General features: G+C 36.7%; 1 protein-coding gene across 14 annotated transcripts in view; it reads right to left on the bottom strand.

Annotated features, from left to right (window-relative positions):
- Positions 1–6,058: 6,058 nt before the first annotated feature.
- PIK3C3 (phosphatidylinositol 3-kinase catalytic subunit type 3) overlaps positions 6,059–27,560 on the bottom strand; it is a 152,049-nt gene continuing 130,547 nt past the window's right edge. For 11 of the 14 annotated variants that reach the window (XR_011542007.1, XR_011542005.1, XR_011542011.1 and 8 more), the window contains 3 exons: positions 23,930–24,020; positions 14,287–14,412; positions 6,059–6,838 (listed from right to left, as the gene is read on the bottom strand). Coding sequence is in view for 5 of the 14 variants with exons in the window: in XM_070627570.1 (XP_070483671.1) it covers positions 6,824–6,838; positions 14,287–14,412; positions 23,930–24,020 (232 nt within the window). In the remaining 9 variants the exon portion in view is untranslated. The remainder of the gene's footprint in view (positions 6,839–14,286; positions 14,413–23,929; positions 24,021–27,560) is intronic. The other 3 variants (XR_011542008.1, XR_011542006.1, XR_011542004.1) reach the window with 2 other exon arrangements.

The raw sequence follows: 27,560 nt of genomic DNA, 5'->3' as shown, positions 1-27,560 counted from the left end.
TTACAAAAGTCTCAGAACACCACTTTGGCTTTTTCTCATAACTTTTTCTCATAATTTATAAGCCCTGGTGCTATTACTACCAACTCAGCACCCACACCCACTATATATAAAAGGATTGAAGAGGGGCGGTTACCTTTCCAAAGGGACTGCGATGTTCACAAGAGGTTCTTTTTCTCCTACTTGTGGTGAAGATGGTATTTTCTCACCCCGTGCCCCAGGAGAAAGGCCCCAAGAGAGCTACTCAAAAGTTTGGAGGCGTCTGCTTATATACTGGGCTTTGCCTCCTGTTTGATCTCTGCCTCTTGCTCTATTTTCTTATCACAAGTGTTTTGTGAATTGAAGATTCCATGTCTCAAATAATGTACAGACTTAAGCAACACACTGCCTTTCAAGATCTGAGTCTCTTAGCAAACTGGACTTGTCATCGTGCACTGAGTCCCAGCACATTGTTAAGGAACTCGGCGTCTGTGGCGACGTGCCCAGGGCCTCAGGGTCCTCCGTGGCTTCACAGGCTCCTCTTGTTCCTCTGCAGCGGCCTGCGCTGCTCGGTCCCTACCATCAGCCCAGCCAGAAGGCCCAGAAATACACATGGTGTCAGTTTCCCATGACTTGGAAAAGCAGAGCTGAAGAAGGCATTGTCTGCCAGGGGTTCACAGGCCCATGATGGGGCCAGTGACTACAGTGCAGGCTACCATGGAGATCCAGGCGAAGCCCAGGTTAAGACCAGGCAGACATGGCTGAAGTTGTGGCTTGAGCGGAATTCGCTTGGAATCGCCTCTTTAGGGTGCCATGTGGTCTTCTTACTTCTCCAAATCTGCCCGCCTTACGTGAGCTAGAAAGCCAATGTTTCCTTGCCTTAGACAATGAGTTGCTTCGGATCTCTTTTCTTAGAACTAGCTTTACTGAAGCACAATTTACATGGCATAAAACATAATTCTACGATTTTTTTTTATTTTTGAGGAAGATTAGCCCTGAGCTAACATCTGCCACCAATCCTCCTTTTTCTGAGGAAGACTGGCTCTGAGCTAACATCTGTGCCCATCTTTCTCTACTTTATTTGTGGGACACCTGCTACAGCATGGCCTGATGAGTGGTGCGTAGGTCCACACCTGGGATCTGAACCGGGGCCCCCTGGGCCCCCCAAGCAGAACGTGTGAACTTAACGCCTGCGCCATCAGGCTGGCACCTATGATTTTTAGTAATACAGAGTTGTGCAACCATCACCAAAATCCAATTTTAGAACATTTCCATCATCGCATAAAGTTCCCTCAGTGTCGTTTTCCAAACAATTCTCATTTTTACCCCCAGGCCCTGGCAACTTCTGACCTGCTTTCTGCCAATGAAGATTTCCCTTTTCTGGAAATGGAAGCCTACTATATGCGGTCTTTTGGATCTGGTTTCTTTCACTTACATATTTTTGAGGTTCATCTATATTGCTGCAGTCTAAGTAGTTTGCTCTTCTTTACTGCCTAATAGTAAATAGCATGTATCACATTTTGTTTACCATTCACCAGTTGACTGACATTTGAGTTGTCTATTCTCTGTGTTACGATGAATCATGCTGGGAACATTTGTGTACAAGTCTTTATGTGGACATGCTTTCGTTTCTCTTGGTAGATATCCAGGAGTGAAACTACAGTTTTGTATTATAAGTTTACGATAAACTTTTTTAAATAGCCAACTCAGATCTCTTTATTAGATTTAAAAGAGAATGTGTGATCAAGAAGCCAACTTATTGAAACTAAACTTAAAGTTGGTGAAGAATGTTCTAATTAATGTTCTTGTTAACTGAGAATTAACTATTCTTTTACTCATTTTTGAAACCCTTATTGAGCTGAGCATTGCACTAACCATTCAGTATTAGGTACAGTTAACTAAACATCATTGGTTTTCTTTGATGACTGGTAATCTTGCAAAGAATCACGGTTATGAACATAACAGGCATTATTTAGTGGTGTGTAAAGAGAACGGGGCTAAAAGTATACAGACTTTAGGATATATTCTGAGAATTTTTTTAGTTGACTTTACTGAATTCCTGAAACCAACTTGCTTGGTTTTACTTGCTTTTTTTCTTCTAAAAAGAGAGAATAGGGGAAAAAAAAGTGAGTTGTACCTAGCTTTACAGCACAGAAAGTAAACTTTGACACCCACAGAGTCTGTTGATGATGGTCCCGGGAACTGCAGAAGAGGTTTGGGAGACAGGGGTGGTACACAGCTGTATGGGAATGAGCGAACAGGGTATGAGGGATGACTCAGGGAAGTCTGGGTTTCTTGTGACTAACAAAACAGAGATAAAGGGCAAAAGATGAGTTCTGGTACTCTCAAGGCAGATACTGGTAGTGAAGATCTAAAGCTGGGAAGAACTGAAGAAATAGCTCAATTCTAGTGAAATTCTATGGTTCATTCATCTATGGGTTACTCCACCTATTTTGAGCTTATTTATATCCATGTGGTCCATTGAGATGCCAGAGATTTAGAATGGCAATATCAGGATGCCATATTAACCTCTATTTTAGAAAAATCAGACATTTTATTTGGGGAGTTATCTGGTAAAATCAGACCAGAAAAGAACCAGGACTCCTTAGAAGAATGGCTGACTCCAGGGCTGGGGAAGAGAAAGTAGAAGATGAGCCTGGAACATCTTGTGCCAAAAATAAGGAAAGGTTCAAAGGATACTGGGGGCCGTGTCAGGGGACACAGGCACCCGCCTGAAGACAGCTCAGTTCTGGGGCAGTTTTACCATCAAAATAAGTGATCATAGGAATACCTTCTATAATAAAATAAAATAGGAATCCACAGAGGCCATACTAATAGAAATAAATGAATACATAATTAATGGAGAAAGGAGAGCTCTACCTTACAGTAGAACACTAAATGTAGAAGGAATAACAATTAAAAGAAAAATCATCATTTGGCTTTCACCACAGTAATAATTGATTCAGGCAAGAATCATCAGCATATGCTAAAATAGGTGGGTAAAAATGTGCTAGAGAACAGGATATTTACATAGCTTCAAAGTATCTCCTCATAAAACACTTAGGAATTGCTTATTAATTTATAAGTATCAAATAGAAATTCATTAGCTTCAGAATAGAAAAAGCTGGAAAACACCATCTTAATCAAGTAATCAAAGTTACCACTACTAGGAATATGACAAATTGACATCATGTGCCTTCTGATAAGATGCCCTGAGAAAAACATATCATCATTTCTGAAGTATTCTTACCAAAAATAAACAAACCCTGAGGAAAATTAAACAAACCCCACTGTGGGTTTTTCTACGAACTGCCTGCCTTGTACTTTTAAAAATATGTCAAGATAAGAAAGACAAGAGAAGACTGAGGAACAACGTCAGGTTGAAAATCTCCTTCAGGATGCAGGACTCCAGCTTCTCTAAGCGGTCACCAAGGTGGGATGTGCACCAACCTCTGAGGCTACTCATTCCATTTTTGTTTTTTAAACTAGTCTATATTTTAGATTTCTTTAGTTTTGAGCTTTTGTCTCTTTTCTGTTCCAGGACCATCCAGGTGGTATGCATTCTTTATGGTGAAGTGTTAATATATCAAATTACTCATTTTGGTAAACTAGTATACTTTCTGTATTTAATTACAGAAAGTCTATGTTGTTTTTGAAATTTATCTGCAAAAGAAAATCCTGCCGAGAGTCTCAATCTGGTTTATTTTTTAAAAATTGCTATATTAGATCTATGTGCAGTTTAAAGTACATCATGACTGCAGGTTCAAAGCTGCATGGTTATGATTTACTTTGCCTGTATGCTTTTACCGAATGATTTATTTTCCATCTCAAGGCAAGTATGAATATGTGGCATGATGACATGACTCAATTTCTTAGAAATTTAATTTACTTTATTGACTACTGCCTGTACCTGTGGTAATCTTGTTCATGACAAAAAAAAGAAAAAGAAACAGAAAAAAGGAATAGGCTTTGTTTTGGGGGGATTCAAGTCTAAGAGACCACATACACACACATGCTCACACTAGCGGTCAGTACTATCATTGTCGCCTCAGTGAGAAATGGCCAGGAGAATTTGATGGGACTGTGATCACTGGAATTGAGAAACTCAACTTCAAATCTCATCTCTGCTCTCACTTGCAGCCTAACCTTGGGCAGATGATTCAACTGCCTTCAACTTCTGGAAAATGAGAAGACAATTCTACCTCAGAGGACTGTTGACAGTGAGATAAGGCATATAAAGTAGTTAGCATAGTGGTGACACATAAGCCCTTATCATAATGTGGACTGCTATTGCTATAATACACATATACCTAAGCTGAAAACTCTAGAATACAAATGAGCTGGGGAGCATCTAACCCTAGTGTATGAAGAATAGCAAAAATCAGGGTGTATTAACCCTTCATTTAGGAACGTGAACCACACGTTACTTCTTTCTTTCTCATAGCCTCTTGGTGGCTGTCATCCACATTCTCTCCCCTACTCAGAAATCTCACTCTGAATACTTACAGTACATGACCATGGTACTCAACACTTTTTAATTAAAGCACTGTGTCCTCACAAACACATTTCTCAAACTCAAAGAAAACCCTGCTCGAAAAACTATTGAACTTGTCAAAGGATCCGGATGGCAATGACAGTAAAGAAACACATAGTCTACACTGTAAAGACAGAGCTCTGAACAAAAACAATGGATTCGGGGGAAACAGTATGAGCAAAGAGATTGCTTTGAGCAGCAGAAATTGAGACCGATGAATTACTTTTCTTTCTGATGTAGGCTCGCCTCCCACAACCAAAATACACTCAGCAAAACCACAGCCACTGTCCATCCTGAGATGCTCCTTCCTCACTCACTACCTATCTTTCTTCCTAGAAAGCTTTACCTCCTTTATAATTATCAAGTTCACACTGAATACAAGGTTACTCCTGATCAACTCTTCTTACCATTTGTCAGTGTTTGCCTTATAGAACTTCATATTAGTCCAAAAATTATTTATAGAGCTCCACTATAAGCATGCTACTATCTATGCAAAGTGTTGTGGAGTTTATAAAAATGATGAACATGACACAGTTTTCCCTTATAGTTAATTCAAACAGGGTTCTGCAAATTATGGCCCAAGGGTCAAATCTGGCCCTGCCCATTTGTTTACCTGTTATCTATGCCTGCTTTTTCACCCTAACAGCAGAGTTGAGTTGTTGTGACCAAGAACATAGGCTTTCCAAAGCTAAATATATTTACTATCTTGGCCCCTTACAGAAAAAGTTTGCCAACCTCTGAAACAAGAGACACAAGCATAACAAAAATACCCTACTTTACGAAATGCCAATTAAAAAGCTATATATAAAGAATTACAAGAGTTCAGAAGGTTGGAGAGGTCACTTTCAACAGCGCCATTTTGAGAAAACTTTTTGGAGGAGGTGCCAATAGAAAAAGGACTAAAAGAATGGGAATGCTGATGGGTTAAAAACTCCTAGGTAACAAAAAATGATGTAACTATGTGAGGCAAAGAAAAAGCAAGACAGAAGATGGAGCCTGCCAATTAGTTTGGGCATAAACTCTCTTAACGATGATTTGTAAAGGTCTTTTCATCTTTACCATTTTTCTAATCTGCATGTATGTTTTATACAAATCACATTCCATATGTCTCTAGTATGTCTCTTAATTATATGCTTGCTTTCCAGCTGGTAACCCCACTCTAAAGAGGCAAGCTCACAGATGAGAATTTGCTATCAAATAGACATTATAATTAATGGCGTTCTCTGAAACTGTGACTTAATTTAACCTTCTTAATCTTTTCTGTCATTTGATATTTAATATTTATTCAGCACCAAAAGAATGAGATATTGTTTATCTTCCAAAACAAAGTCACATGACTATGCAACACATTAATTTGCAAAGATTATTATGTTGCTCTTCTCATTTGTGTGTGTTCCTATTTCCCAAAGTTCCATGAGGCAAAAAAGCTAGATGGATTAGTGGGACTTCCAGTTTTAAAAGACAAAAAATTATTTTGCTTAGATCAGAAAAGATATATTACATTAACAGGTTTAGCAGAGCCAATTCATAAAGCTTTTGAAAACTAAGTTTTCATCAAAAAGGAATTTATTGCAGAAAGGCAATTTCTACTTACATTTTGTGTAAAAATATCTTAGGCTCAATACTAAAAGCTTCTGTCTTATTACCTATTGGCCAGTTATCCAGTAATTACATTTTTATATCCTGCTTTATGTACTTAAAACCTAGGAGATCTGTGAACTATAGTTTTCAAAAAGAAAAACCCACAAGATTTATAAGTAAGAGAAAATGACTGTCTTATTTGAAGTATATACAATTCTCGAACTATAAAAGAAGGAGCCATAACATGTAAAACTCGAAGTATTATAGATAAGGCAAAAAAGAAAAATAAAAATCTGGAAACGAAGGAAAGAGAGACAAAACAGAAAAAACTTCTAAACTGAGACAGTTAATCCAAATTCATATAACTACACCTGATGAGAAGGGCTGAGGGAAGAAAGGCATTTCAAACAAACACTAAATGTTTTACTATTTCAACATAAAATTCCTCCAGCACTCTCACAATATGTACAGGATCCTGAAATAGCTTTTTAACAATGTGTACATTTAAAAATAAATATATACAGTATTTCAAAACAAATCCTTCAAGACCATATTTAAGCAATGACATTCAAGGAAACGGAATTCAGGCACCATGGAACATTCAGGACGGATGATATCTTGAAGATTAAATTTCTCTTCCTTGCTTGTTACTCTGAAGTCTTCCTTATACACAGGTTTCTTCTAAAGTAGTTTCCTTATGGAGTCAAGCATCTTGATGGGCCAAAGCCAGTTTCATTTTCTCCAGTACTACAAAAATTAAGAACAAATAAAGAAACATGTAGAAAATAATTAGCTTCACTGTTCACGAAAAGTAAACAACAGAGTCTATAGTGATAAAAAATGCTTAGAAAGAGAGGAAGATATAATTCTTTAACAGGAAAAAAAAAAAAAACTGAGGTAATTCCAGTCGTTAAGTTTTAAAAAAATACTTTTATTAAAAAAAAAAGTGAAAGAATTACTTTACTAAACGCCATGAAGAAGACTGCAATTAACCACAATGTACAGAATTCCTGAGACAGCTTAAAAATCAGTTTATATGAGAAAATACTTGGGGGAGGGAATGTTTGCCGACTGTAATCTCAAAATGATGAATTATTATATGGCAGACAAATTTGGCACCAGGAAAACAAGAATCCCACTGAACTCTGCAGTGACAGAAGATTAATATTTTGGGTAGTGTGCCTAGTTCTTTGTGTGACATTTTTAGAGAGACTGTACACCTGTAGTTTATTCCACAGAGTGCAGCTGTTTCATTCCAGAAATGGTCTGGAATAAAATCAAAGGAAGTTGTCTTGAAAAAACAAGAGAGGCCCAGCCAAGAGTAGTTTTGGGGCCAACACATTAACAGTATTCAATATTAAAATATCAAGTAGAAATAAAAGAAATCAACATTTTCAGCACCTATTTCATGCTAGGCACCCTCACAATCATCTCACAGAGGGCTTATAAAGAACTATCAGTGACACTGCCCTCTCTTCATTGTTATTATCTCTCAAATTTAGCATTCAGTGAAATTGACAGAATATACCTATTACTTTTGAGGACAATTTAATGCAAAAATAATCTGCAACAGTTAATGGTTGTCTTTAACATGTACAGATACTGTCAATCACCCACACTCTCAGTAAGGACAACTCTGATCATTTTGTTTGGGTGAATATACATTGAGACATCCACACCTCACGTGCCCTTTCAGTCAAATATATGCTCGCATTATCTTGAAGGAATTAAGAATGCTGTTTATGTGCAGCAAAATTTTGTTTCTATGAACTTCACCTCATTATTACTCTGAAAGAAAACGTGAAGGAAAAAAACCTTGTTGACAAATCTGTTTGGTTTTGGTGTGTACACATGCGTGTGTATGTGTAAAACAGTGAAAGATGCTGGCTGATTTTAATCTGATACAATTTAAAGAGGTAATTCTAGAAATGATATGGTAAGATACATTTTTAATGCTAATAAAAAGAGTGTAATTTACAATTTAAGAAGTGTTTAAATATTTTCCTAAAGGCAGTATCAGAGAAAATAAAAATAAACTTCTCAGATGGTCCTCGGCACTTACATAAAATCACACACATTTATTTGGTGGCTACTAGGCGCCACAAACAATTCAGGTTCTCTGGGCCACCCCAGGTTACTTACAACAAAATGCCTGAAGACAAAATGCATCTAGGAAGAGTCATTGCGCACACACACACACACCTCCCACCCCCCCAAAGCTGGGGAAATGGGTGGGGAACTCATCCAGGCAAAGACAAAGGTATACTGCTTTCGGGGGGCAGGTATTGGGTATGGGGAAAGATCATCAGAACTACAAAGAAGGTTCTTTTTGAAGGCTGGTGGAAAATGATGAAAGCTGAGAATGTGGGTTAAAACAAAATTGTGAAAGGTCCTCACTGACACATTAGGAAGTCTAAATATCCTGGAAACAATTAAAAACGACACATGTATGTACACATGTATGTGTATGTATGTGTGTGTATGAGAAAAATGCTGCTACTGCAGAGACGGTCTCTCATATATTTCCTAAATACTTTAAAAGTGTCTGTGTCTGCAGAAAAGAAAAATTAGTAATACTCTGTAGCAGAGCCAGTCCCAAAATATTCAACTCCCTGTACATTTGAAAAATTTATATAAAACGGTTTGATGTAAACCAGAAGGGCAGGAAAACAAGTTAGTGTAACAGTGAACCTTACTAAAAGTACTGTTAATGAAGCAAAGAGGCAAATCTTACCATGGACTACACTCAAGTGTTGGAAAACTTTCTTTGGGAAGAGAAGGAAATTAAATTTGTACGGATGAAAAACAAATGGCAGGGCACTTCAGCTGAAAATTTTGGGGCATCTGCTGACTGTTGCTATTACAATAATGAACTAACCTTAAGACCTTACAACACGTGTGATGCAGCAAGTGCCTATGTTATGTTTTTAAAGATCACGCGTTTAAACGGGTAGTTGGGCAGCAGTGTTGATTACAGTGCAACCAGGGAGCACGTGGGGGTCAAAAAAATTCAAGACTGCCTTTTGGCCAATGTGCAAAATAAATGTTATCCCATATTTTTCCTATTTATCTCAGATTGACTATTCCCAGTGACTCCTTTTTATATCATACTCTACTGGCTGTTTTTTTTTTTCTCTTTTGATGCTCAGATGAAAGATTGTGGAGAGAAAAGTTAAAAGATCATTTTTTAAATTTACAAGTCTATTTTTAAAAACTTGCTGCTCACAACAAAATCTATTCATACCTAGTAAATTAAGCTTAGATGCATATGGAGAAAAACATTATTTAGAAACTAGTGTCTATTTCTGCAAGTCAGGGTGTGGGTTTAAATCTGGACTTTGCTGCCTATTAATCCTGAGACCTGAGACAAGTTATTTAACGTATCTAAGCCTCAGTTTCCTCATCTGTGAAACAGGCCTAGTGATATACCCACTTCACAGGTGTGGACATTAAATGAGGTGATGCAGAAAGACATGGAAGCGACCGTGCCCCCCGACTGATGACTGGATAAAGAAGATATGGTATATACATGCAATGGAATACTACTCTGCCATCAAAAAGGATAAAATCATCCCATTCACAACTACATGGATGGACCTTGAGAGTATTATGTTAAGTGAAACAGGCCAGACAGAGAAAGACGATCTCTGTATGACTCCACTCCTATGTGGAAGATAGATAAACACATGGACCAAGAAAACAGATTAGTGGTTACCAGGGGAAAGAGGGCTGGGGGGTGGACACAAAGGGTGAAGTGGTGCAGCTATAATAGGACTGACAAACAATAATGTACAACTGAAATTTCACAAGGTTGTAAACTATCATAACCTCCATAAAAAAAATTTTTTTTAAATGAGGTAATGCAGAGAAAGCACTTTACACAATTCCTGGCACATTTAAGTGTTCAATAGCCTGTTACTATTGCTAATATTCTTGTTTCTTTGTTGTTTTTATTCCTCCCAGGATAATTCAAATAAATGAGGAATAGATCCAGGACACGAAATGATGCAAAATAGTTTTGTATGACATATTTTGTGTTAAGTCAGCTATTTATTTAAACCACTAGTCTGGGGATCACCTGACTCTTTAGAAAATTATTTAGTAAACTAAAAAGCACTTGGTTTTAGAGAAGAAAAATTTCTATTTGGCCACAGATTTCAATACTTTTTGTCTTGTTCAACAAAATATTTTACACTGCTGTTTTTTATTCCTACTGGCAAAATAAGGTCCATACAATGTAAACTCAGAAAGGATGCTCTGTTCTCTTCTCCTTCAGGCATCTTTTGCATCTATGCCTTCTCAAAGTCGATGAGAGAGTAGAACAGTTACAGTGGAAACATCCTACACTGGGTTTAGGTGCCAAGGGCAGCACATGAAGGTAACACTGGAATATGTATATAAACAAAATCACTCAAGAAAAGCCCTTCAGAAGGGAACACATCTAAAAAGTCCAAAACAGGAAGTTTTTCCCCAGTACTGATGCGAAAATCCTGTTTCTTTGTTTGAGCAACAGATGGGGCAGATAGCTTGCACTTAGAGGCAATAACGTACAAAAAAACAGGAAATTCAGTATTGGAATCACATTCAGTATAGTAAGATGCCACGGTACGGGAGGCACTTGGGATCTGAAACACTTCTGAGGGAGCCCCTGTCACATTTACTAGAGGACATACGCTCTTCAGGGGAAACGTCTGGCATATTAACCACACCATTTTCCTCCTTTTATTGACTTTTGGGTTTTTTTTTTTAACCCCCTCAAGCATTTGCGTGTGCGTGTGTGTGCGTGTGCGTGCAGTTGAAGTCTTAGGTTAAACGTGCACAGATGGACTACACGTTCACGTGCCCCTCTGCCTGGACCTGCGCTTTTCCTCCTTGAACACCACAGGGGCTAAGTAAGGTTCTTGTCAAATGAATGGCAGTGACGTGTTCTTAGTATCTTGAGCTGGAACTTGGGTAAACTTTCCCAACCCAATTTGTTCTTACTTTTTTATGCTCAGTCTGCAAAAAAATATATCTCTAATCCCAGTTAATCTACCAAGATTCATTTAATTAGATTTAATATGTATTAAGATTAAAGGAAACCATACTCCATTCTACGATCAATCAGTGAAGAGAGAGACAGACAAGAAAAAGCAGAAACTGGAAAGAAATGGGCTGCGATGTGAGAGAGCACCATTGAAAGGCCTAGTTTTAGAGTGATAAGTGACCCAAACTAAGTGACATCTACCTTTCTGTGCAGACAAGTCTAGAAAGCCCTTTAAAGATCATTTCAGCGAGGAGAAGAGGTTCTGATGATGCAATTTCAAAGACAATGACCCAAATAAAAGTGTTTTTCAGTGGAAAATTTGTACCACTAATAGGTGGGTGTTGCTAGGCAACGAATATTGCAGTGTTTAATCTCTACCCGTCCTCGGGAATGACATGATGGAAGAAAATAAGCCTTTTCAGCATTTCCATATAATAGTTGTATGTGGCAATTTTTTAGTCGTCTTTTAGGATGTAATTTCTTTTATGCTGAAACAACTATATCTTTTGCTAACATGTATCAGTATGCCTCCATTTTTAAAAAACTGGGTTCTATAATCCATAATGATTAATAAGAGTACTCTAAAATTAGCATAAATCAATTAGCAATATACATCCTTATAATAAATGCTATGCATGACGAAAAAAAATAGATGTCCTCATCAGAATTTGAGTGTGCGTGTGATTTATTAGTATCATACTTAGAAAATGTGTACATAGAAATGTGAGTTTCAAAGAGAAAATAAACTTCAGAGATTAGTTAAGAAACAGCTCTGCTTCTATAATTTTATAATTTGAACAGACTTATGTGAAGTTAACACCTTACTTAGTAGCTCTTGTACCCTTCAATGCCTAAGCAAGTTCCAATGAAATTTAACATCCTTAGGTTACACTTATTTTGATATTGTTTCACTTGCACGATAGTATGGGCACAAGTGACATATTTAAGGAAACCTAAAAAATAGCATGAGCATTTTCAAGTTAATTTCTTAGGATAAAGAATATGGGATTCTGATAAAGAAGACCTGAATTTGGTAAGCTAGGAAACAACTTTCGATGCGGGAGTCAAAAGATTTGGGATCAAGTCTTGGTTCTGTCCCTTGTTAGACTAACATGAAGTTGGCTAGGTCATAATACCTCTCTGTGCCTTTTTTTCCCTATAGCCCTTAAATAATGTGCTGAGCTATACACAGACCCAGATCTACCATTAGCTATCTGGGTGACTTCGACAAGTCACTTACCTATCATCATCACGGTTTACTCTCTTCAGAAGTGACTGGTTAGGATTAATGACATGTGAAGCAGACCTAGAATTGGCAGTTGTAATAAAATATGACCCAGATTGGTGTTCAGGGAGAAGAAATTTTTTTTGTTAAGTGAGAAAAAGAGTATAAGCTAACATTTACAGGAAGAAATTCCTTTATGTCATCAGATATTTTTTAAGTGCATAAGGCATTGTGCTCCTAGGTGACTGATAGATATAGCCCAGCCTTCAAGAAGTTTGCATTTTAAGAGTTATAAAGCAAGTATCCAAATATCTATAATAGAAAGCAAAATGTAAGTGCAACTCATAATAAAAGTACAAATACTATAGATATTCAGAGGAAGATGAATCAAAGTGGCATTAAGAATAGATCTTGGAGGACAGATTGGATTTTGGCAAATAGAAGTTTACAAAAGGTTAATTATTAAGAAGATGGATTTTCCGGACTGCAGAAATGGCAGCAGCAAAACAGTCATAGAGATGGAAGAGAACACAAATATTCAGAAAAGGAGAGTATTAGGGGAACAGCTTGGAAAGGGGCTTAGAACACAACATGCTGGAAAGCCTTGAGCTGCTAGAGATTGGACACCACTGTTAGGCAACAGGGAAACACCGTGCACATTTAAATTTAAAAGAAACAGGTAAAACATTATTTTGTGAAAATACATCTCATTGGAAGATTTAGTGGAATAAAGATAAGAATGGTCCAAGAGAAAAAGACTGAAAAACAGAGAGAACACAGTCAATGAAGGGTTTTAGTTATCTAAGGTATGGTAGAGTGAAGAACAACTGGAATAGAATGTTAGTAGCGAGAAAATTACAAAAGCGGATACTTTAAGAAATGGTTAAGGCTTGGTGACATTCTGGATACTGAGTGAAGGAGTCGTCAAAGCAGACAGGTTTTGAGCTTGGGTGATTACTACTCAGCCACAAAAAAAGACCAAATCTTGCCAGTTGCAACAACATGGATGGACCTTGAGGGTATGATGCTAAGCGAAATAAGTCAGATAGAGAAAGACAAATACTGTATTATTCCATTCATGTGGAAGATAAACAAACACATAGATAAAGAGAACAGATTAGTGGTTACCAGAGGGGAAGGCGGGGAGGGTAAAGGGGCACATATGTACGGTGACGGATTAAAACCAGACTATTGCTGGTGAATATGATGCATTCTATATAGAAACTGATCTATAAGAATATACACCTGAAATTTACACAGTGATATAAGCCAATATGACCTCAATAAAATAATTTAAAAAAATATTATTAATTGAATATACATAGTCAAGACGGAGTTCACAAGGAGAGGTGTGTGAGGGTGTGGGAGAGGAAAGCAGCCTAATTTTTCTGTTTGCTAACCACTTTCATAATGATCCTCATTAGGAAATTCAAAATTAAAAGAGGTTTTAAATCTGAGGTTTATCATCATAGGCTAGTGTGAAAGGTCTTCCGTCAAACATTTGTATGGACGATTCTGCTAACTAAGTCTACGGATAGACCTTTTCAGTGTGTGGAATGCACTGCTTTTCACAGCTTCTAAACTTCTTTCCTAGCACTTCACCATTTACCAAAACCCAATACATGTCCAAGTCTCACTTGCCAAGGCCTCCGCTAGACCCAAGATCATTCTCAAGAAGGGTTTACAATCATCACTGACTACAAAGGACGAATACACCTATGCTGATGAGCCACAATTTAGTCATTACTAAGAAAATTTAAGGGGGATACTTTAGAGTTACTAATGCATTGAACACGTTCATATCAGCTGGCTGGTGAGGTGTCAAAAAGGCTTAACAAAAAACCAGAAAAGATGTCACTGGCAGGAGAAAAGTGTGGCTCTCCGAGGACTGCAGGGTAGTACATGGAGAAGCTGAGCTAAGTGCACTGCCCTCAGAGAACTTACCTGGGCAAACTTGTGAATCTGCTCCACCACTGCAGCAAACAGGGCGTGCACACTCTCATCAATCAGACTCTGCATGTAATGCACCGCCTCTTCGTCAGACAGGTCTAGACGGAACTTATCCTGAACCTACAAAGTCACAGTCTGTTAGTATTTTGAAGGAAGAAAAGCGGACATATTTTGAAGAGACAGAGTCAAACGGATATAGATATTACAATATATTATGAGCGATTTCTATGCCAAAGAAATGATTCACACTTACAAGGAGTTTTGAATACTGTTCTTCGAGTGTAGAAGTTTACTGTTTTATGCTCTTTATATCACCCTATCTGTCTTGGTTGTAAATATTTTTTAAGAAAAAAAATTAAGAAAGTAAATAAAAAATCTGATTCTACTAGGCCTTGCAAATTTAAAAACAGACAAAAATTGTTCTTTTAAATCAAAGGTGTGCTTTACTTTTTTGCATTTAAAAGCTGGAGCGACTATTTCAGATTTAAATTGTGACATATTTATTAACAATCTCCTTCACTTTATCCCTGTTATTATTAAATGGATGCAGCAAAGTCAGATTACATTAATATTCTCTCCCACTTTCACTGCCTATATGACAACAAGAACTATGTCATTCACTGGCAAAGAAACTAACCTAGATCTTCTAAAATGTTTCCTTTCCTATAGGAGTTTCTAGTACTTCTGCAAAGAACTACTTCAATTGGTCTAGAATTTCCAAAGACAGAGGAATTTCTCCGTATTTCATATTTAAAGATACAGTTGACTCTCAATAGCAATAAGTACAAGATAAATTAGTAGACATACATGAGACTGGTTCCCTAAAAAATAAAAGCCGCCAATGTTATCGAATGACTACTTTGTGCAGAACACTGTGCAAAGCACTTTACATGGAGTATTTCACTTGACTCTCATATTGGGGGTCTATCAGACGATCTGACAGCTCTGCGGCCTCAGGACAGGGGAGGCACGAGAGAGGCAGACAGAAAACTGACGGACAACTCGGTGAGGGGGAAATCTAAGGGCAGAGATCTTCAATGAACTCACTCTCCCGTTTCTGGACCCCAATTAACGACACACAAGTTCCTTGAGTTTAATCTTTTATATTCCTTGGTTTCTACTCGAGAGACCATGTCTGAGAATTTTGAAACTATCCTTCATGGACCTAAAAAAATTACAGGGCAGAAGAATCAAAACAAAACTTTAACCCAATTTATCAAAATTTGCATACCTGTATAAGTACTTGAATTACAAACAGAAGATATGTATTTGGCATATAAAAAATGTTATTTACCAAATACGAAAACAGTTTTTATAACAAAGTTTAACTGCATAGATTGTTGATTTGGTATCATATCTACTGACTTATTTTAGGTTACTTGTTATTGTCCCCTATGTCCTTAGGGTTTTAATCATTTTCTTCAAGCTACATTCTCTCTGTTCTTCAGATTATATAATTTCTATTGATTTAAGTTCCCTGATTCTTTCTAATGCCATAATCCAATCTATTTTTAAAGCTATCCAATTAACATTTCATTTTAGTTACTGTATTTTTAGCTTTAGATTTTCATTTTGTTCTTTTTCCTTACTAATTTTTCTTTCTCTGATGAGATCCCTATCTGTTTAGTCATTATGCATTTATGTTCCCTTAAGCCCTTGAACACACTTATAAGAGCTTCTTTAAAGCCCTTATTGTGACATCTGGGTCATTTCAGTGTGTTTTCACTGACTTTTTTTTCATTGACTGTGGGTCAAATTTTTTTGTTTCTTCACATATCTACTGATTTTTTATTAGATACTAGACATTTTGACTATGTTACAGAAACTGAATTATGTTGTGTTCCTGTGAAGAATCATTCTAACAGGAAGCCAAGTGGCTGAAATCAAATCCAAAATCTGTCCTTCTTGTGATGGACAACAGCTGTAAACTCTGCTCAATTCTTTAAGCTTCTAGCTGCTGCTTCCCCCTCCCCTGGGATCATTGTGTCCACATAGTTTCACTTTCAGTCAGGATTTAGGAAAACTGTACGCAGACTAGGGGAAAGGGACGCACTACTTCTGACTTTCACCTTTCCAGAATTTCTCCCCTAACTTCCTGACTATCCTACCAGCTCCAAACTCTGTCCTTTTACACTTCCTCAGTAAGGCCACACCTAGAACAATCTGGAGAGTGCCTTCAAGCCAAAGGTTGCAAACTCGCAAATCTGAGTCTCTGCAGTTTATCTTTCAAAGGTAGACATCATTTGTGTTTATGCTTGTTTTTGATTACTCCCCAATCCTCTGAATAGTATTTTTTATTTTTACCATATTTTTAAAATTGTTATCTGGATCAGGGTTCTCTGTCTTTGAAACAGGTCTAATGCTTAGTACAATGGAGATATACCAGAAGATCGAGGGAAACAACCTAATATTCAGTTTCTATTTCTCCAACTTATAAATGCAATCACCACCTTCGGTCCTAATGATCCACTTGCAATCTTGCACCATACTGGAACCATTTCAGCCACAGGAAACAAAACAGCTTCTCTGAAAGATAGTCATTCATCCACTAATAAAATTTCAGCAGGAGGCAATTAACTAAATTTTGAGGAGCCCATTTTACCATTACCAGCTGCTCAAATTATCTCACAGTTCCAGTGAGCTAAAACATGTATTCCTTCATTTCAGTTTTACTTTAAGTTTACACCTTTTTTTGTGTTGGTCCTTCTATACCTTCTCTTACTTTGATTAAATTTCTCTGAGGTCTTTTTCTGGTCCTCCAAATGCCATAATTGCCAAACCTTTAAATATCCTGGAAACAGCTTCACTAGACATTCCTTCCATCTCTTCTTTAACACTGTCATGTCCTGACTGGTGTGTCTCTATTCATCTTAAAGTTTAATACAGTAGTAGACAAATGCTATAGAATATGGTAGAACTAATATCTTTCTTCATTTGGATACAGTATTTCAAGTAGTAGATAAGTTTTATAGGCTTTTATATTAACCGCACACCAGTTAGTTCTCATTAAGCTTGAAATCAACTGGAAGGTGGGCAACAATCAACTAAAACATCACTTGCTTATGTGCCCATGGTGGAAGATTTCTAGAACTGGTAAAAACTTTGAAGGTGTTAAATACACACCCCAGCCTTAGGCAGTTGGAACTAAATGAGGGAAAATAAAATAGTTTCAATTTTTCTGTTTTTTTTTTAAACCAATCTATCTTATTTTTAAACATGTAATGATCTCTTGGAGATCAACTTTCGCCCTCTTTGCTTTTTAATTCCTAGACGCACCAGCAGTAAAAATTAGTAATTACCACTCTGTCCTTTTAAAACCCTCATTTATCAACTGTAAATGTAATCCATTTTCTCAAAATTGTATTGGAATTTGACTTACAAGCAAAAATGAACCCTTTTATTTATATTAATTTATTTATTTCCCTACCTTTTTAAAGCTACCAGAAACTACTGTTTGTTCTTTTATTTTTGAAAATTTCCCTTATTGCTACGCTTAACTACAGAGAAGAGAATATAGAACAAGAACTTCAAACTTAACATTATCACTTCATGCTTGGATGTCTTATCTTTAAAAGCATAAAATATTGGTGACATGAAAACAAAATTTTTATGACTAAAAATGATTATATGGAGGAGCACAAGACATTTCATCTTGAAAAGTTAGAATTGTTTGAAGACAGTCTCAGTTAACATCCTCTGCCAATAATAAACAGGACTGATCATACACGTGGGTTGCATCACTTTCATATTGGACTGTAAGAGAGGTTTAATCTGGCAAAATTTGTATTGTAACTAGCCTATAAAAATTGATATTTTTATTTACTTTTACCAAAGGGCAGCCTAACATTCCTTGTCTAACACTGAAGGGCAGTGTAACCTCTCAACCTGTGCTGGAGAGGTACTTATTTATTCTCTTGGATTATCAGGTTTATTGTCCACTAAGTTATCTATCTGCTCATTTCAGTTTTCCATCCATAGTCAAACGACGGTGTAAGAATCAACGACATACATTAGAATAACTTTAAGAAAACAAAGTAGATAAAATTTTTCACAAGATGTAATAGACAAAATCTGTATATTCTGTAGACTCTATCACTCACTGATTCTAGACATGATTCTAGAGAAGTTGTAATTAATGATAAACACATTTGCTACTCAATTAAACTTTATCAGCAAAGTACAGTCATGTGTGGTTTAACAACAGGGATATGATCTGAGAAATGCATCGTTAGGTGATTCTGTCGCTGTGCAAACATCATAGAATGTACTTTCACAAACCAAGATGGTATAGCCCACCACATACCTAGGCTATATGGTACTAACCTTATGAGACCACTGTCATATATGCGGTCCATTGTTGACTGAAACATCATTATACGGTGCATGACTGTAACAGAAAGTCTCTGAGATATCCACATCCCATTTTCAGATACCATTTTACACTTGGTCTCTTTTAACTAGAGAGAACACTTTTTCATTGTGGCTTGATACTTCATGTCTAAAAGATTTACTAAAAACATGTCCTTGACAGTACGGCTTTTAAAGGAAACCATGGGCATTTCACACCAGAGGCATCCACTGTAATCAATGGACAGTTGTGATGCCCAGCTTAGGCAATTAGAGCAGTGTACCTGAAGTTTACTGAGTTCTTTGTATGTCAATGAATTACCAGTTGCTGATGTCCAACTGAAAGGTCATATCTGCTACAAAAGACAGAATTGAATAATGTGACTTCCTGCTTTCAAATGAAGACCTATCAATTTCTTTCTTCCAACTAACTTCATAAACCTCATTTTGGATACATTAAAAAAGTGAAAACTCATTTTCTTATTTTTCTGTTGAAATGTTAGCACACTTCTACTCACAAATTTAATGTAAACATTTAATGATTATCAAGTAGAATAACAAGTGAGTAATATGTTTTGTTATATTTGAAGACTAATTTAAAAGTATACTCTTCTAATCTGTCCCTGAGGATTTAACATGTGACGTGAAAGACAACCATTCTTAAGACACAAGAGCCCTAGCTATTATATATCTGTTCTTCTGATAAATCTTGGATGACTGATACTTTTCTTTTTAGATTTCACACTTCTGGCAATGAGAGATAATTCCACATGTCAGATGGTTTTTTGGGGCACCATAATTAGGGATTATCTAAATATGTGGAAGGATAAGGAACCTCATTCCTCCTGTGATCTGTTACTCTACTCTGTGGTCAGACCAAACTCTGGAAAAGGTTAGGGGAGCTAACAAAATACAACTATTACAAGACAAATTTAACATAGAAAGAAGGCTTTTGCTTAAAATAATTTAGTGACAGCATCTCTGAAATAACAGTAACTTTCATTAAAATAACAAAAGCAGACATTCCCTATCAAATTCTTCCTACTCAAAGCATTAGAATTAGAAAAAATATTTTTCCTGGTATTCATTTCTTAATAACTTAAACACAAAATTAATTACAACAAAGGAATAATTTTCATTCATCAGGGTGAAAGGAAGAGTTTTCATTTAAGTATTACTTTCTTGCTGAGTTCATCTGATTACTTGAGTTGCATTAGAATTAAAAATCCCTTAACTTGAGAAAAACCCAGAATTTAAAATAAAGAGTAATTAAAAAGAAAAATGATGAAAACTGAACCCCCATCCGACTACTGCTAAAAGAGAATCTGGGAAATAATTGTTTGTAAGACACATTACTATTAAAGAAAAAAACCCTAACTACATTGTCAAATTTCCATGAGAGTAGATATTATAGCTTGTATGTTTACTAATCTTATAGGCACCAAAGGCAATTTAATTTTAAAGATCATTCAAAATAGATCTTCAGATAATTTGTGGCTGCTTGCAATAGAATAATTTCTTTGTTTTAAAGTTTGGTAAAAAATTCATTTTAAAGGAGGAACATATCCATTTAATTCTTCAACATAAAATAGTATTATTGGGTTAAATTACTTCGAACAAGCTTGTTACCACAGTTTAAAAAGGTTTCTTTTTTATTATACTGATTTAAAGGAAAAGACAAATGGAAAAGCATTGACTGTCAAGTGGACATGTTTATCTATTAAAGTAGTTCTACCTTCTCTTTCCTTATTTTTTTCTGAACAAAGATTCATATGTATCAAAAGGCTAAGATTTAAAACTCCTTGAAGACAGGCAATGTCTCCTTTCAACATACTCTCCCTAGCAGCAAAGTTAATATTTCCTAGGGAATATGTATGCTTTTTATCTCAAATATTTTAACTTTCAGTTCATTCATTAGTGCATTCTACAGACGTTGAATAAGAAGTCTTATTTCCATACTGCAGGTGTATAAAAATCTCCTTTTAATTTATATTCAAAAAGAGCTCACACACACCTTCTGGGTGAGGCCACCCCTGGCCACCGAAACTAAAATTGCCAACACCAGTACCAACCCAACATTTAATTTCCCTCTTATTTTAATTTTTTTCTCTATAATACTGATCTCTATTAATATGCTATACATTTTACAGTACTCACTTTATCTTAAGGCTCCACGAGGGCAGGATATTTTGTATTGTTTATTACTACAACTCAAACACTGAAACAGTGCTTGATACATAGTAAACAGCTCAAGTAATATTGCTGAGTGAATGAATGAAGTATAAAAAATATTCCTGGGAAGGATATACTCAAACTGCAGGAGAATAATTACCCTTAGGACAGAGGAACGCACATGAGTGCAATTCAACACCAATTGTAGTATTTTGATTCATTAATAAAAGAGGATTTAAAGCAAATAGGGCAAAATGTTAATATTTATTAAATATGGGTGGTGGTTAAATAGGTGTTTGTTACATGAACATCCACATTTTTTATGATTTGAATATTTCATATAAAAATTTATTAAGAAAAGAACTAATATGATCTGTTTGCTCATTGTTGGAAATTAGTCTATCTGCTATGCTTTAGTTACACCAGCACTGTAACATTTTGCTTTTATCATATGTATTATTTTTATTAGACTACTTGGATAACCTTGCTCTACATTATGAAAAGATTAAGACAATTTTTGATCAAGCTTCTTACAGCACCAAGCAACGAGTACCACACTAACCTACTAATACCAGGTATTCGATTGATGTTTGAAATTAATGATTATGTGTTTTAAATCGTGATCCAAAATCATATGTTTGGGCAACTGTATTTTCTAAGAAATAAACAAATCTGATAACCAAAATATCATGTATTTCATAAATAAGTAACAATTTCCAAAAAATTAAAATGAAATTGACATACGCCAAAATAAGTTATGGAGACAGGAAAATATTGTTGCACTTTGGGAAACCTGTACTTTTGTGAAGACTTCAGCCTCAAATGTTCTACTCTGTTTCTCTAGCCGGCTTCCATCATGAGGCCAATGAAAACATTTGCCAAGTAGTAAGACTTCACAGTAATGCCAGAAATCGTTATTTCATCAAAGTATAAAAACCTATTTCTACCTCTTAAAAAAGTCAACCAATATGAAACATAAATTTTAGCTTATTCCAGCATAACTTTCCAATATTAGGATTTTAATGTCAAGTTTATGCTGCAATTGGCTACTTCACATTCTTTATAAAACAACAGAAAGCAAAGAAACCTTTTATGAAATACTCTTTTGGGGAAAAATATGGTAAAATACCTTTTTTCAAGGTTCACTTAATGAAAACAAATAAACAGCTAGAGACTACTAGTCTGAAGAAAAATGACTAATGTACATGCTTTTTTCTTTTTCTTCATAAATGAATTGCTTTGTATTTTAAAAGATAGTGTCATACAGATAGCTGGTAACAAAAGGGCATTCTCCTTAAACAATAAAATCATGATTTTCTAAAGGAGAAACAGAGTTGGAACAAAGGATCTAATAAGAACAAGAATAACATAATTTAATTGGCAGAAGACACTGGAAGACTCCATTTGACAAATGCTTTTAGAACGTTCATAAATGACTTCTGAGGACAAGAGATGTTAGGGAAGAGTGAACATATGACAGAGATAAATGGGTTTAAAATAAACAGCAAAACAGACCCTGAATACAGCAATGAAACAAAACCAAAAAAAAGGCAACAACATTTGAAATCTGGTGCAGTCATCAATTATAGCTATGGAAATTTTCATCAGCCAATTATATTTTTTGATGGATGAGCTTTAGTCAATAAAATAATAAATAAAATGACAAAAAATAAGCCATGCCAAAAACTAGTGTGATAAATAGTCTATTTCCTACTGGGGGCAGGATTTTACTGAAACAGTGCTTGCTGGATAAAATAATAAATGAAATCCTAAGAGCCTAATTTTCTTAAATGGTTAAACAATAAAATATTTACATTAAAGTCCCTCTCATTGTCTGTCAAAGACTTATAAAATTAAGTAAAAGAGATCAGCCTCGTTCATATTTGCAATGGTCTGAATATTTGCATCCCCTCAAAATCCATGTTGAACTACTAATGCCCAGTGTGATGGTATTAGGAGGTGGAGCCTTGGAGCAGGGTTACGAGGGAGGTAGAGGCCTTATGAATGGGATTAGCGCTCTTATAAAAGAGACACCCAAAAAGCTCTCTAGGCCCTTCCACCATGTGAAGATACAGGAAGAAGTCTTCGACCGGAAGAGCACTCTCACCTACCGTGCTCGTTCCCCAGGCTCAGACTTCCAGCCTCCAGAACCATGAGAAATAAATTTCTGTTGTTTATAAGCACCAAGTCTCCGGTATTTTTGTTATAACAGCCCGAATGGACTAAGACAATGGTCAATCAACAGAGGTATCTTCCAATAATGTTCGGAGTCAGTTACATCAGAACTCAGGGCTTTTGGAGCCAATAATTATTCTCAACCACCACAGTGATTCTATCTGTGAGACTGCAACTGCCCTTTAGTAATTTTATACTTCTACAAGGTTAAAAAGCTATATTATCTTTCTTTGAAGTTCAAAATGAATAATCACACTGATATTTAAGATCATCTTACGTTATCTCTAGGGGAATAAAGTGCTTTACATACACTGCCCTCCCCCATCAATGAATCAGAGAGTCAAATTAATCTGGACAAAAATCTTCAAATCCGCTACCCTTTCTCCCATTTCTTGCTGGAATTCAAGGGAAGATAGTTCTGAATCACTGTTCACCTATGTGATGAATGTCCTTTGTTCTTGTCTTTGTAGGCAGAGTTAAAAAGCAGGTCTCTACTCTCCTGACACAGTGAGAAATCCCTGTAAGGGTATAGAAGCGAAGGATAAAGAAGGCCTGTTTCTTCCATATGTTATTACAATATTTTGTTTCTGATCCTTAGCTTGCTTAGCCTGGAGGGCAAGAAACCACGTATCCTATTATGAGTATTAAAGAAGAACTAAACTTTTCAGGACAAAGAGCAAGGGCTGTGGTAGTAAGTTTTCTCTCTAAATAAAGTGACCTCTTCACGGGGCTATGAACAGGGAAGGGACAAAACTGGCTGCAGAGGACCTGAGAGGCTGTTGTATTCTGGAATGTGAAAAAAATTACACACAAGAGTTTGTTCTTAATTTATGTTACTTAAGAGTCTAGGGGTCGGGATGACAGGGGCAAATGGGTTATTAAAACCCTAATGTCTTCTACCCATGAAAGTAGACTGTGATATCTAAGCATGTATAAAAATTACCTTTTTCACAGTTTTATCTGGTTCAAGAGCAATATCTGGAATGTTTGCATCTACCATCAAGGAAAACAAGTTCAAAATCAGATTAGAATACCTAAAGGAGAATGGGAAAGAAAAAAAATAGCAATATGTTAGAATTTTGCCGTTCTTTAACATAGCAAGAACACTCCTAGAAGTAGTGATACTTGGATCTTTATAATGATTACTATTACTCCTGTGGAAAACAGAATGCAAGACTATTCACCAACTGTCTCAATGAGAAGCAAGCCTTGAAAATATCTTATTCTGGGGTGTTGATATAATGCCATTTCTAGGTCCCACACTATGGAAAAAACTTTTGGAGTAAGCATCTAATAATGACGTTCTTCTCATTCTTTAATAAGTATATTCTTTTTAGAAGGGGTCTAAGGAGAATCCACTTTATACCTAATTAGCATTTTACTAAACAATGAAGATCTGCTTTGCTAAATGATGACAAGAATATGCTACTTTAGGACCACTTCAGTATGTCATTGCTAAACGAACGAAAGGGAAACACTGTCATCCCACTAGTCATTCATGAGTATCCTCCACAGATACTAATCACCACTTCAGGAACTACAGTGACTAATCTGGATATGAGTAATTCTAAATGAAGGGAAAAATAGCTAGTACTCTTCTCTATTAAAAATCAGCAAGATAGCTAAATAACTTTGGGGTATGCTGGCCCCTACAGGAACTAAAGGGTCATCCTCACCAATCCTCAAACTCTTCCTCTTCCTCCAAACAAGGAGAAAGAATGTTACTATTCCAAATGCTCGTTTCCGGAGGTGGAGGCTTATGGGGAAAGGTGTAAATAAGTGTACACTGCGCACAACCACCTCCTGCTCCAGAACACTCTCCCCTTGGACAGTTATGCTCCAGGTGGCCCCTTAGCACGACAGTGATAAAAGGAGGTTCAGGTTTGACTTTGGGGATGGATGTGAGTAAAGGAAGCTTTGGTTTTAGGCAATGAAGGTTTTTAGCTGGTCTCAGTAAAACGGTCAACACAAGGGCCTTGCACTGTCTTCTCAGAGGGTGGACGTCAGGGGTCAGGTGGTACAGAATCTTTATTCCAGCCATCTACCTATCCAAATATAAAAAAGCACAATCTGATACATAAAAACTATTTAACACTTGAACTATAATGATAATAGAACTTGTAGACAAAAATGACTACATGAACCTCAAATTACCTATTTTTATCACCATTTTTGTATTTTATATTACCCATGAAGATCAAGAGGGCTCATAATGAAAACTTCTACCTTGACATAGTCTTCCAGTCAGATTAGGCCCCAATTCATTTATACTTTAAAAAAAAAAAAAAGCATGATCATAGGTAAACAGCTTTAACGTAGCTTTAAGTTACTGATTTTTTTGTGGGAATTGATAAAAAGCATATCATAGATGCCATCACACTTTTCCTCATGTAATTGTATTCATTCAACCGACAAATATTTACTGAGTGCTCACTCTATACACTATTCTAGGTACTGAGGATGTAGTGTCAAACTGAACAAACAAGGTCCCTACATTCACGAAGCTTACATTCTGGAAGGGGGGGGGGGACTCACACAATAAACTGATAAAGAAGATAATTTCATACCTGGTTCACTGATAAAGATTTAAAAAATAAAGTAAAAACAAGGAAATGGATCAGAGACTGATGGGGTGGAAAGAGGAGTCATCTTAAGGAGGTATGACTTTATTCTAAATGCACTGGGAAGTAACTGAGTTTAAAGAGGGGAGGCAGGTACTCAGATATGCATTTTTAAAAGCTTACACTGACCATCTTGTGGGGAATAAGAATGGAGGTAGGGAAACTATTTCACAGATGTCCAGGTAAAAAAGAAACAATAATATAGAGGCTCTCAGACTATATTTTGAAGATGGAGTGAATGACTCTTGCTGATGGTTTCAATGGAATGGGGAAGAGAGGTAAGAGGAACTGAATATGACCAACAATTTAGCCTAAGTAATGGGGAACTATGGTTATTTATCAAAATAAGAAAGAGTGAATGATGGAAAAACAGGATTTTGGGCAGGGAATCGAGAATTCCATTTTAGACCTATTGAGTTTGAGACGCCCACTAGATTCTTAGTCGAGATGTCAAGTAGGCCGTTAGATATATCTCAGGAGAGATATTAGGGCTGATGGTATTTGAAGACATCAGCATTTGAATCCTATTTAAGTCACAGGTCTGGATGAAAATGCTTAAGCAGAGAGTTTACAGAAAAAAGATCCAGAACTAAACACTGATAATGGAATTTCTAGACAGTTCACTATGTGAAAGTCAGACAGAAGAGGGAAGAAATCAGCAAAGAAGCAGGAGTGGCCAATAAGGCAAAAAGAAAACAGGGGAGTGAGTTACACCAAATCTAAGAAAGGTTTTTAGGAACAAAGACGTGGTAAACTGTGTCAAAGCTGCTCGTAAGCAAGGTGGCCACTGGATTTGGTATAGGTGACTGTTTATCTTGATAAAATTAGTTTTCATAGCAGAGTAGGACTGGAAGTCTTAGCGGAGAAGGCTGAAGGAAGGGCGAGCAAGAGGAGACAGTGAGAACAGAATTTAAAGTAGACGGGCTGTGAAGGAGAGGGCACAGTACAATGGGCAGAAATAGGGCAGCAGTACAATGTTTAGCAATATCCTTGGCCTCTCCTCACCAGATGTCAGTGGCACTTGCCCAGTTGTGACAACCAAAATTGTCTCCAGACATTGCCAAATGCGCTTTAGGTGGAGGGCAAGTGTGAAACAGCTCTCAGCTGAGACCCATCGATTTAAAACCAGTGGTGAGAATACCATCATTGTTGGATTTTCACCAGTAACTTACAGCTGTTACACTGTACACATGAAATAGGAAGACAGACAGTTCTGAGCAGAGTTGGGGCTTCGAGAGGGCTGCAAGGACGACAGTATCAGCAGAGTACAGCTAGCTCCTATGCATTATGTCATGAAAAAAGACGCTCCTTCAACCAACCCTCAATTACTCATACTCTGCTTTGTTGACTATAGTTTCTCCCAATCTTGTCATAGGGGAATCTCAGAAACATACCACAGGGTAGGTCACAGGGTAACACAGGGAGGAAATAAAAGGCTCAGTTTTGAAAGAGATATTTCAGAGGTTCGCAAACCTGGCTGCCCATTAGATTCACCTGAGGAGCTTCTTAAAAAAATACTGGGCCCAGTGCCACCCCAGTGGCGTAGTGGTTAAGTCTGTGAGCTCCACTTCAGCAGCCTGGGGTTTGGATCCTGGGCACGGATCTATGCACGGCTTGTCAAGTCATGCTGTGGCAGGCGTCCCACATACAAAATAGAGGAAGATGGGTACAGATGTTAGCTCAGGGCCAATTTTCCTCAGCAAAAAGAGGAGGATTAGCAGCAGATGTTAGCTCAGGGCTAAACTTCCTCAAAAAAAAAACAAAAGAAAAATACTGGGCCCAACCCCAGACCAAGTAAATCTGACAGGGCCCAGAAGTGCCCCCCAACCAAAGTTCTCCAGGTGATTCCAATAGGCAGCCAGGAACTATGTTAAAATTTCTGCCTTTACGGATGCATAATGTGTGTTCTTTTTTAAAGGCCAATATAAATGCTTTCTGGATTATTTGCTGGTT

This window comes from Equus przewalskii, chromosome 7, assembly GCF_037783145.1.
Source record: "Equus przewalskii isolate Varuska chromosome 7, EquPr2, whole genome shotgun sequence".
Taxonomy (NCBI): domain Eukaryota; kingdom Metazoa; phylum Chordata; class Mammalia; order Perissodactyla; family Equidae; genus Equus; species Equus przewalskii.
Note: the sequence above shows the minus strand (reverse complement) of the source record. Positions and strands in the feature narration are given on the sequence as shown.